The sequence below is a fragment of the Papaver somniferum genome, chromosome 6 (genome assembly GCF_003573695.1).
Source record: "Papaver somniferum cultivar HN1 chromosome 6, ASM357369v1, whole genome shotgun sequence".
Taxonomy (NCBI): Eukaryota; Viridiplantae; Streptophyta; class Magnoliopsida; order Ranunculales; family Papaveraceae; genus Papaver; species Papaver somniferum.
The window spans coordinates 119265265-119277514 of record NC_039363.1 but is presented as its reverse complement, the minus strand read 5'-3'; the positions used below and the strand labels follow the sequence as shown (position 1 = coordinate 119277514).

At 36.5% G+C, this 12250-nt stretch overlaps 1 protein-coding gene across 1 annotated transcript; it reads right to left on the bottom strand.

Annotated features, from left to right (window-relative positions):
* Positions 1–9977: 9977 nt before the first annotated feature.
* Positions 9978–11196, bottom strand: LOC113289049 (protein GDAP2 homolog). Its single transcript, XM_026538207.1, has 3 exons — positions 10909–11196; positions 10519–10783; positions 9978–10399 (listed from the first exon to the last, which is right to left on the bottom strand). Exons 1-3 carry the CDS (start codon positions 11036–11038, stop codon positions 10183–10185), a joined length of 612 nt encoding a protein of 203 aa, XP_026393992.1. The 5' UTR covers positions 11039–11196; the 3' UTR covers positions 9978–10182.
* Positions 11197–12250: the final 1054 nt, after the last annotated feature.

Here is a 12250-nt window from a genome sequence, read left to right as displayed (position 1 = left end):
TTGAACGTGTTTGCCTGCTCTGATACCAATTGAAAAAGCGGGGTCTAACAACACCACCCAATATTTCGCTTAGGGATCTGTATGGACTTAACTCCAATATATTTTAATAGAGAATCAACTAGACAGTCAGACTCAATCTAGATTAAAGTACATAGAGGAGTTAATATCTATATCTTGTTTTGATTTACTCGAGATAATAGAAATCAGCGAGTCTTTAATCAAACACAAGGAATAACTTGGATGGTACCAAAGACCAATATCCAAGGATCAATCAATGACAATCAACAACCAAAGGTTGGATTACTCTAATCTAAACTCCCAACCTATATTATTTCAATTATAAAGATAAAACAATATAATGCAGAAATTGAAATAACACAGACACCAGAAATTTTGTTAACGAGGAAACCGCAAATGCAGAAAAACTCCGGGACCTAGTCCAGATTGAACACACACTGCATTAAGCAGCTACGGACACTAGCCTACTCCAATCTAACTTCGGAATGGACTATAGTTGAACCCCAATCAATCTCCCACCGATCCAAGGTACAGTTATGCTCCTACGCCTCTGATCCCAGCAGGATACTGCGCACTTGATTCCCTTAGCTGATCTCACCCACAACTAAGAGTTGTTACGACCCAAAATCGCAGGCTTTAACAATAAACAAATTTGTCTCACATAGACAAGTCTATCAAAGGATCAATCTGTCTCCCATAGATAAACCCTAAAGGTTTTATTCCGTCTTTTGATAATAATCAAGGTGAACATGAACCAATTGATAATCCGGTCTTATATTCCCGAAGAACAGCCTAGATTAATCAATCACCTCACAACAATCTTAATCGTATGGTAGCGAAACAAGATGTTGTGGAATCACAAACGATGAGACGAAATGTTTGTGCTTACTTTTTATATCTTTCCTATCGGATAACTCTCGCGATCTCAATCTGATTGTACTCGTACATAGAAGATGCAAGATCAGATCACACAACTACGATAAAAATAGTACCGGTCTGGCTTCACAATCCCAATGAAGTCATTAATTCGTGAACCCGGTTTGAGAAAAAAAAAACAGAGGGTTAAAGGAGAATCGAATCTAGTATGCAAACTAGTATCACACGTAAGGTGTGGGGATTAGTTTTGCACAATACTAGATGTCTGATATATATAGTCTTTCAAATCAGGGTTTGCAATCAATGTTAGATTAGTAAAAAATCATTCAATAGCCACCGTTAGATGAAAACCTGATTTAGATTCAAGCTAATATTTCTCAACCGTTAGATCGAAAACTTAGCTTGTTATACACTCTTGGACTGCACGCTTCTAGCTTTATTAATCGTACCCAAATGTGTGCATTGTTGATTTAAACATAGTCAACCAAAAGGTTAGCCATATGAGCATTTCATATCATACATGTTCTTCTTCACCATAACTAGTTCAAATGACTCAAATGAACTAGTTAAGAGAGTTGTTCAATTGCAAGGAAATATCATGTACTACATAAGACACAATTTAAGCAAAGATGATTTGATTCACTCGAATTGGTTCATGAACTTTATAGCCACGGTTTGCAAACTGCATTTCTTAGTCTTTATAAGTTTAAGTTCAGAAATCATCTTCATATATATAACACTTAAGCAATCCGATAGAGTTCACAAACTCCAGCAGAAATTCTCGGGATGAGAACTACGCCGGTTCGCGGACTGGGTTCGCGGACTTGGCTCACGCAAGTAGTTTGTCAAACTCCAGCAGAAATTCTCGGGTTTGATAACATCGGCAGGTCGCGGACTGAGTTCGCGGACTTGGCACTTGCCATCCGATTTCTCTTGATCAACAAAGTTCGCAAACTTTTGGTTCAAGAAATAGGACTTACACATAAATGTGTTTCCACAACAATGTTTATGTCCACCATTGGTTATGTAATCTAAACTCTCATTTCTATCATTGAAACATTCTCAGAGAACGTTATATAGTTGTTATTCACAGACTATTTTTCGTCAGAGCAATTTTCAAAGTGATTGAAACATATCATGACTTTCGTCACTAGGTAAAGATAAACTTGATCGACGCGAAAAGCTTACCAACACTTATTTCGAGATATAGATAGGCGAGGTATACTCGGCTCTAAATACCAAATGTGTATAATCCAGTCTATATATATAGCATACGACTTCTTGTCTCAAAGAGTATGAGATAGAGTAGATAGACTTTTGAGTGATAGGTAAGTTCAAGTTTTCACATACCTTTTTGTCGAGAAGCTACACCGGTTCCTTGAGTAGTTCTTCTTCTTGTATGATGAATCGCCATGGAGTCCTTGAGCTCAACTACACTTTCTATCCTAGTCCGAGACTTAGCTATAATAGACTAGAAATCAAGACTTATAGTTTTGATCACTAACATTGACAATCCAATCCAACCCACGATATTGACTTGGCCACAATCCAATTCCCGATATTGACTGAACCGTTGCCATCTAATTTCAATATTGCATAATCAAATTAATCCCAAATTACAATCAATTTCCACACAAAAATAAAGGAAAGCTAATAAATTTTAATACCAAAGGTTAATTGTTTAATTCCCACTCTAATCTTGGAATGCAAAACCACTACATATCTTATAGATGGTTTTATGTTTTGCACTTTCAAGTAATCAAGACCAATACGATAGTAACTTCGCTATATTGTTACGGCTGTTAGCCACAAAAACACCAGAGAGGGGACTTTTATCAAGTACACTTCGACCCACCTTTGTGATAAAACTGAACTTACACAAACTTTGGCCCTTGCATTTGATAACGTAACTGACAAATAAGAATTTTGCACTATTAAAATGTCATGAATGAAATCATAATCCAAAAACTAAAGCTATTAGAGCAACTGCAGTGGTGCGATCAAAACCAAAGATTAAAGATCAAAAAAAAGATCAAATTTTGGGTTTAGTCCGTGTTGTCACGTAACGGTGGCGATTAAAATTTAGTCGCGCGTAATTTAAAGATCCGCCCCAAAAAAATTTCATCGGGCGTATCTCAAATGTCCGCCCAATCAATCACCAGGCACACTTTAAGTTTACGCCTGTCAACAGGCGTACTTTAAGTTTACGCCTCATTTTTTTTTTTTTTTTTTAATTTGAATTTTCATTGGGCGTATTTTAAATCTCCGCCCGTTAACAAGCGTACTTTAAATTTACGCCCAGCAACAAGCGTACTTTAAATTTACGCCCGACTATATTAGGATTTGGTATTTGGTCGCGACCAAATATGGTCTGGAATTTGATCTTTGGCTGGGATTTGATCTTTATTCCGTCCCACTGCGTCACGATCTCATCCCAAATTTTTGGTTATACTCGCCCACTGTGGATGCTCTTAGTAGTTTTTATGAACAAAAATGAGGTAACAGATCAAGAAAATGGTGTACTCTCAAATTAAATAAGATTATAACCAAATAAAAACTTTTAAAATTTTACAAATGCTGTAACTAAAAATCTATGAGAGGATTTCCATACTTAAGGAAGTATTCAGATATGATTCCGGAACAATACGGTCAAAATTATACTTAGTTGTGTAATTTTAGAAAAATTATAAATATGAGTTGTAGGAAAAATAATTTACCATATGATTCAGACCAAAATATAGCAATACTGTGAGTCAAATTACTTGACTATTTGATATACGTAACTGTTTCATACCCCCAACGTCGTTATCAAGTCAAATAAAGATAATCAACTTGCAGTCAAAAAGTACAAGCAACTTCCTAACATAAATTTACCAAGACATTGATCCAGGACAAACAACGAAGCATTTACTATTACCTTAATTTTCTTAAAATATTCTTCTCATCAAGAGAATCCACCCCTGATCAAATCAGTCTATGATCTTCATTAGTACAGAATTTGCAATGAATACGCCAAAGAACAAAATACCAGATGTTATTGCTTGAGAAGTATTTCTTGCAGCTGCAAACAAGCAAGAAACATAGTGGCATCAATTAAAGCACCAAAAATAATGAAGCTAAATATCTCGGGCGGAGAAACAGGTACGATCCCTTTTTGCATACGAATTGATGAAACATAAATATATGAATTGTAGAGAAATTAAGGCCAAACCTGACCATGGGTGCATCCCGTGTAAACCTAATCATCTCTGGAAATAGAGAAAACCATATGACAAACGAAAATCAAATTCGTATTAAAGAAAGTAATTTAAATCAAAATCTAGTATATCGGCTCTCTTTTTTTCTCGAAAATATGATTGTGGATTAAGGAAATAAGATGATTTGGAAGAAAGTTTCACTTGCGCAAACACGGATGATAGAGTTCTAGGGAGTAGGGACGCAGAAAAAAAAGATTAGTAATATATTTCTAACTTAGGTTCATATTTCCTGCAATATTAATTAGGTTAGATCTGTATTTTTTTTTTCTTCTATTGAATTGAATTATGTAGTTCATGGAATCTGTATATAGACCAGAGATTATACACGGTTTAGAATTAGGATTCTGCGTTTTATGTATAAAAATTTATTTATTAGAGCTTTAATATACATTATTAAATTTCCCTTTTCGGCACGATTTAATTTCCTAACATCCTCACGATTTTGAATTCCAAATTATCACGGTCGGAATTGTGACGTGGATTTCAAATTCTCACGGCTTGAGTTCCAGACTAAATTTAGTTTCCTTCCTTTTTCTTTTTCCTATTTTTCTTAATCAATTATACATTGCCAAGTGTCCTCACCAGAATTCTTGTTTCACAAAACTCAAAAAAGACTTGTTTCGGCCAATAGGAAGCGAGGGTTTCCTCACCATTCAACATGAGAGCTTTATTTGTCTAGGCCTTTAAGTCTTTAGATGGGAAAACCCCTCCACCCCAACTTGCCTTGTGGGCTTTAAAAGGAGCCTTTGAATTTGCTCTGGTCATTTCAGTGGTGGGCTCCTAAATTACCCTCCTGATTAATTTTGGGTAATGATTAGTTAGTGTTAATAATAGTTAATGTAATGATTAGTGCAACGATTAAGTTAAAGATAATTAGTGACATTAAAAAATTATATGGTTTTTTTTTTAAAAGAAGTAGAATTATTGAGAGAGTAAAGTTAAAGAAGATGAAGAAGGAAAACATGAATAACGATGGATTTTACCAACCACAACTTGAGGAAGAGTATTTGCGTACCCAGGTATGCTTCAAACTTAGATAATGTTGGTTGAATTGCTCCAAATTTTCAAAAAAAAATGGAAATTTTTAGTATATATTTGGGCTTGTTCGGCTACCTTATGTGAAGAACAGGTTACTGAACTCATCTGAAAGTGTAGTTCGGTTACTTTTTCCAAACACGCAGGTTACCGAACTCGCACTTTAATGGAGGTTTTAGTCGTTCGGTTAACAGACATGTTACCGAACTTTGTTTATAGATTCACAGAGTCATGTTCGGTTGGTTCGCAAACTTTAATGCAACAGCATATCTTACCGAACTCCACATGTATGCAATTAGTGAAGAGTACGGTTTGTCAAGATTTTTTGCCAACAAACCGAACATAGTGGGACAAGTTCGGTTAAATTAAAACTCTACATAGTAGGAAAAATAGCACAGTTCGGTTACATTGGATTTTTTTTTCTTTTTCTAATATGGGTAGAGTTCGGTTACTAGATAGCTTCAAAAATTTTTGCGAACCAACTGAACAGAGTAGGCAAAGTGCGGTTAAATCATAACTCAACATAATGGAAAAAATAACACAGTTCGGTTACATTTTTTTTTTGTATCATGGGTAGAGTTCGGTTACTTACTAGTTTTAAAAATTTTTGCGAACCAACCGAACTCGCAGTTGGGTAACTTAACTTTAAATCCTATTGAACCGCACTGTTCTTCGTGTTCTTCCTTTCAGGAAGTTTAGTTAAAAAACTAGGATTTTTGTGAAACGCATCCTAACCGAACAAGGCACTGTAACTTCCATATGAACCCTATTTTGATGATATCTATTCAATTAAAAGTAATGTGGAACAAGAGAAGAACATGAGAAAAGAATAATTTTCAATCGAACGAGGAACGTCAAGGAAAGAGAGAAGAAGAAGAGAATATTTTTTTTTACAAAACTAAAAATTTTCGATTCCCCTCCTATTTTTGTTTTCGATTTTGATTTTGGTTTTGATATTGATTTTGATTTTGATAATAGATTCATTTAGATTAGATTCATATAGTTATTAGGTTAGCTTTAATTTAAATTAAAGTAAAGGGTAAATGTGTATTTACTTAACTTTAGGACACCCCTTATAAGTATAGGGAGGTTGGCCTAATAAGATCATGGTCCCCCCAAAAAAACCATGGTCCCTAAAAAATCATTCTTTCATTGTTGCAAACTTGCAATCATGCCACCATTGCAGGGATCATGGTTTTATTAGGCCACCTTCCCTATAGTTATAAGGGGTGTCCTAAAGCATTGAAATGACTAACCTACCCTTAACCTAATTTAATTTAAAGCCAACCCAATAACCACCTATATATATATATATATATATATAACCACCACCTCCTCCCACCACCAACTGATGAGTGCTAAAAAGTGCATATTTCTATATATTTTTCTTGGCATTTAACTCATCTTTTGTGCATTAATTCTACATTTTATCCCATATTCTGTATTTTCATTGTTTTCAAGAATAAATATTTTTATTAATTAATTTTGCATTTTTAGGTACCAAATAAAGTTTGGATGAATAGCGGAGCGGAAAAGAGCAGAAAAGCGGTGAAAATCCGGGAAGAATTACACAAGGAAGCCGCGAAAAATGTTGTGCACAAGACCAAAAGGCTAGAAATGGGCTTAACAATGAAGAATTGTTCTTAAAGAAGATATGGGCTTGGCATACCCAAGGTCCAAAACCCTTACCCAAACCCATTTCCAATATCCATACCCGCCTCCATCTTCAGCCGTCAGATTGGATCATCTCAGCATCCTACGGTCGCTTCATCATAGTTCATCAAAATCTGAAGTTCCTGTCTAACACCACAACACCTAATTCTAATCTCAACCGTCATTTTTAATGTATTCATCATCCAACGGTCGGTCAAAGCTTGTTCTCATCTTGCCGTCTGATTCATTTCATCATCTCATCATCCTACGGCTGATCTTCGCAAATCATCAAAGTGGATGATCCCGACTAACACCATAGCACCTAACACACCTATACCCCAGTCGAACCAAACACTCCCTACTCCATTTTCCATCGACTTCTTTTTCTCTTTCTCCCTCACCCTCTGCAGAGAACAACTCTGCCATCACCATCACCTTCTGCCATCACCATCATCCCTACCAGCCACTACAACCACCCTACATCAAATACAACCAAAACCCATCCTTCCCCCATCATCCTATGCTACCTATTTCACTGATTTCACACTCCCTCTCTCTGTTAGGGTTTTGAAATCGATGAACTAGGTTGATAGGCAGAGGAAGCTCGAGCTGGAGCGTAGCAGCATGGAAGTCAGGAAGAGGAGCAGGAAGAAGAGCAGCAGGAGTATGGGTGAGAATTGTCATGTCAATTTCTTTAATTTCAAAAACCCTAATTCACTGTTTTGGAAATTTGGGGGAAAGTGTAACCCTAATTCGAATTGTATAAATAGGAGCTGTGAGGGTGTTGTTGAGGGTATGCCTGGATTAGCTAGAGCACCACCTCAGAGGCCTGGACTAGCCAGTGCCCTCAATTATCCATGTTCTGTGAATTTCAATTATAGTTCTTAATTCAGTTAATTTCAATTTCAAATGTTAATTATGTTTATCATGTTTTTAATTACTGTCAACATGTTCTAGTTCTTCAGTTAGGGCTCAGATGAAGCCTATTGCATTGTTGAATGATGTATTGCTAGGATAGTTATCTTGATGCCTGTTTTGCTTGTGCAATGGGAAGAAATCAGTGCTCTGGTATGCCTGTGATTGACTGTGCTGTCAAAAGACAGTCAATACTAGGGGCATATCAGTGAGCAAGCTGATTTTCCTCCCATTCTAATATATGCTCAAGGTCTTCAACTCAACCTAGAATTGCATTGCTTGATTAGGACACAAGGTGAAAATCAGTGCTCAAACTCCTCCCTGCCCTTGGCTTACAGCCTTGGTTCTTAACTGTTTTGCCGTATTGCTTTGCTGTTTTGGTTCTTAAATTTCATGTCATTTGCTTTGCTTTGTTAACTGTTTTCCCATCTTTGCCTTGCTCACTGCCATAGTGCTTTGCACCCATTGATAGCTTAGGAATGCTTCAATACACCCCAAGTCCCTGTGGAATGACCCTGTCTTGCACACATTACTACAATTTGACCCTGTGCACTTGCAGGTATCACTGTAGGCTGCCTTTTGCTCTTATTTTATACATATCCCAAAGCCTACCACCAACCACCGATTACCACCACCACCACCACCACCAATTACCACCACCACCACCACCAACCACTGATTACCACCACCACCTCCGATTACCACCACCACCACCGATTACCACCACCACCTCCGATTATCACCACCACCAACCACAGATTACCACCACCATCTCCGATTACCACCACCACCAACCACCACCACCACTATATATATAGCTTAATTTAAAACATTAACAAAGATATTCTCACAAACCATTACTTGTCATTCGTTTTTGGTCGAATAAATGAGAAGTAATCATCAAAATGAGTTGAAAATGGAAGTTGCAGAGAGGTTTAATGTAGGTTTTTTTTTCAGAGAAAAGTTCGGTTATCACGAATTAATTTTTTCTTAACCGAACTCAGAGTTCGGTTGATTCGCAAAAAATACTTTTAACCGAACTCCTTATATTAGAACAACACAAGTCCATAAGTTCGGTTCCTTCGCAAAATAAGGATATCACCGAACTTTAGTTTACGAAAATAATGAGAAGTCCAAAAGTTCGGTTCGTTCTCAAAAATGTTAAGTTTTCTTCGTAACCAAACTCTACCTTTGAAACTTCGTAACCGAACTCTACCTAATTCGCCAAGAAATAAATTTCGTAGTAACCGAACGTTTGCCTAATTGCATATATGCATATATAAGCCCAGTTCGGTTGATTCGCAAAATATGTTGAAGTTTGCGAACCAACCGAACTTCTAACACTAGGTTACTTTTAACCTGCAGTTCGGTTGGGAACTTGGTTACGTTGAAGTTTGCGAACTAACCGAACACACAAGATGTACCCAAATAAATTGTTAAGTTCAAAGTTCAGTTACCTACCATTTTATCCTAGGTTACCGAACATTACACTGTACGACCAAAACCTCCATTAACGAGCGAATTCGGTAACCTGCGTGTTTGGAAAACGTAACTGAACTATAATTTCAGGTGTGTTCGGTTACATGTTCTTGACATATGGTAACCGAACTGGCCCAAATCTACATAAAAATTTCATTTTTTTGAAAGTTTGGAGCAATGCAACCAACATTATCTAAGTTTGAAGCATACCTGAATACCCAAATACCCTTCTTCCGGTTGTCGTTGGTAAAATCCATCGTTTTTCATGTTTTCCTTTTTCATCTTCTCTGACTTTACTCTCTCAATAATTCTACTTCTTTAAAAAAAAACTATCTGATTTCTCACTAATTATCTTTAACTTAATCATCTCACTAATCATTACATTAATTATTATTAACATTAACTAATCATCACCCAAAATTAATCAAAAAGATGATTTAAGTATTAATATAAATATCTAGATGAGGAATGACCTAAATTTACTTTTAATGTCTTTACCCAAAATAAAATCATGGTCCCAAAAAATCGTTCCTTATATTAGTTGAAGCCGACTGACCATTACCCAAGTCTTTCTTTTAACAGTTCGGCATTGGTTGCTTACCAAAAACTGTAGTGGGGTACTCCAGCAACCTAATCCCTCCAATAAGAAACTCCAAAATGGTTCCGGTGGGGACATCATTTTTTTAATCACGACTTCTCTACCTCACATTCTGCCTTGCATTCGGTGGTCATTTGGCAAAAAAGTAAAACCGACAATTAAAAGAAAATCTATCACTGATGAATATTTACAATTATCCACATGACAACTCAGAGAAAGGACACACTCATCCCCAAACAACACAAACAAAACTTGAAAACAAAGTTTTAAAAACCCTAATACCAAAGGCCCATTTTAGACTTTTAATCCTTCATTTTTTTTCATCACCCTGGTACCACCACCATCTTCTGCTTACGAGATGCACCTCATAGAGTAAGGCGTCGGGGACTCCATAGCCGGTGCACCATATACCCTAGGATGATCACTTTCCATTCCGTAATCCATCATCGGACGGTACTCGAGCGTTTCATCATGATCATACACAAAATCAGGGATTTCGATTTCTTGTCTCCTGATATGGTCCCACAGAAAGTCTAACCTATTCACATACTTCAACTTCGCGTACAACCTGAACCACAAACAAGAAAAGAAAAAAATCACCATTAGGTTAAAAATCCCTGAAATTATTCTCCGCTATATGCGCAATCAAGATAATATCAGTAGAAATTAACTAATATGCGCACTTACCCTCCACTGAACAAGAAACGGCCAAAGGTTGCCAAGAAAATCTTTGATTGTAAACCAGGATGAACAAAATAAACCGCCTCAAGATTCTCTTTAATGTTGATAGGAAGAGCTTCGTAAATTGATCGCAGAGTTGAAATTCCAGGAAAATTATCACTTCTTTGAACATCTGTATGAACATACACCACAGAGAATGGCCTTTCTCCTAATTTTGGAAATATCTTCTCTTCCAAATATTTCTTCAATGATTCTGTACTCAATTCCCTTGCTGTTTCCATCAAAATCAAAGAAAAAGAACACAATCAAAATCTATAAAAGAAATGCTAAGAAAAACATCAAAATCTGTAAAACAAACCATAAGAACATCAAAAATTCCAGAAAATGAAAACTTACCAGGCAAGAATTTTCCGATGATGCGAAGAATCTTACGGCCACGCTTATCACGACCTTGGATCTTGAAGATTTCCATCTTCTCAATAAGTTGTTCTTCATCAGAAACACTATTTGCTGCTACGATTTGCATGATTTGTATAAGATAATAATAATTAACGATTGAAACAAAAGAAACTCAAAAAGAACAAAGTACTCTGCGATAAAGACGGTTTTCGATTTGGGTGGAGAAACGAATGGAGAAATGGGATCTATTTATATAAGTGGATTTAAGAGAGAGAATAGAAGATTTTGCAGAATGAAACGGTAACTTGTCCTGTAGCTTAGCTGAGGGTGCAAGGGGGTTAAGAGAAATCCAAACAAAGCCCAGAAAAGAGGATATTCTAAAGCATCTTCCAATTTCTGAACAATAGGATCAGTTTGATGAGGAGGAGTTCACGGTTCAATGTTATGTGCAAACTGACAAGTGTGGGTCCCTTTTTAACTCTCCCCATTTTGTCGACTTTTATTATAACTAACCCTAGATTGTTTGACGGTTGAGATGTAATCCGTTTGGTATGGGTCTCGCTAGATTAATGGTTTGTGATTTAATTGGGACAGATAATTACTACAAATGCCATTGATAACGGCGACTTGAAAGTTGAAAGGGAAAGGATTCTGTTGCCGTTTTCTTATTTGCCGTTATTAATAAAGATAAAAGGAATTTATCTTTCTATCTCCTTATCTTGAACTTGAAGGAGAAGAGTTCAACTGTGGAACTTGCCTTCGGGGTTTCGTCGACTGTTTTCAATCCGACAATTGTAAAAACAACAAACATGTCACCTCATGGAAATAAATACAAGCAATAACTAACAACGTCGTTGTATGAGTTAAAGAGTTTAAGCGTAAGGGTCCCTGATGGTTTTGATAACGTACATCCCTTTTCATTTATCACAAAACAGGCAAAAAAAAAAAAATCTCCATCAAATTTTTTCTTGGGGTAATTTGCGTTACCTCCTCTGGAGAAGATCATAATTTGAGTTACCTCCCCTACAAATTAAATATTAGTAAAACCTCCACTCGTCACTTTTTCCATCCAAACCCGGTTAGCTGAGTCAGCTGTTTCGTACAGCTGGATGCTCTTAGGGGAGGTAACTCAAATTATGATCTTCTCCAGGGGAGGTAACGCAAATTATGATATTCTCAGCTAATCGGGTTTGGATGGAAAAGGTGACGAGAGGAGGTTTTACTAATATTTATTCTGTAGGGAAGGTAACTCAAATTATGATCTTCTCCAGGAGAGGTAACGCAAATTAACCCTTTTTTCTTTTATTAAACCAAAGATTTTATTATCAAAAGCTAAAAA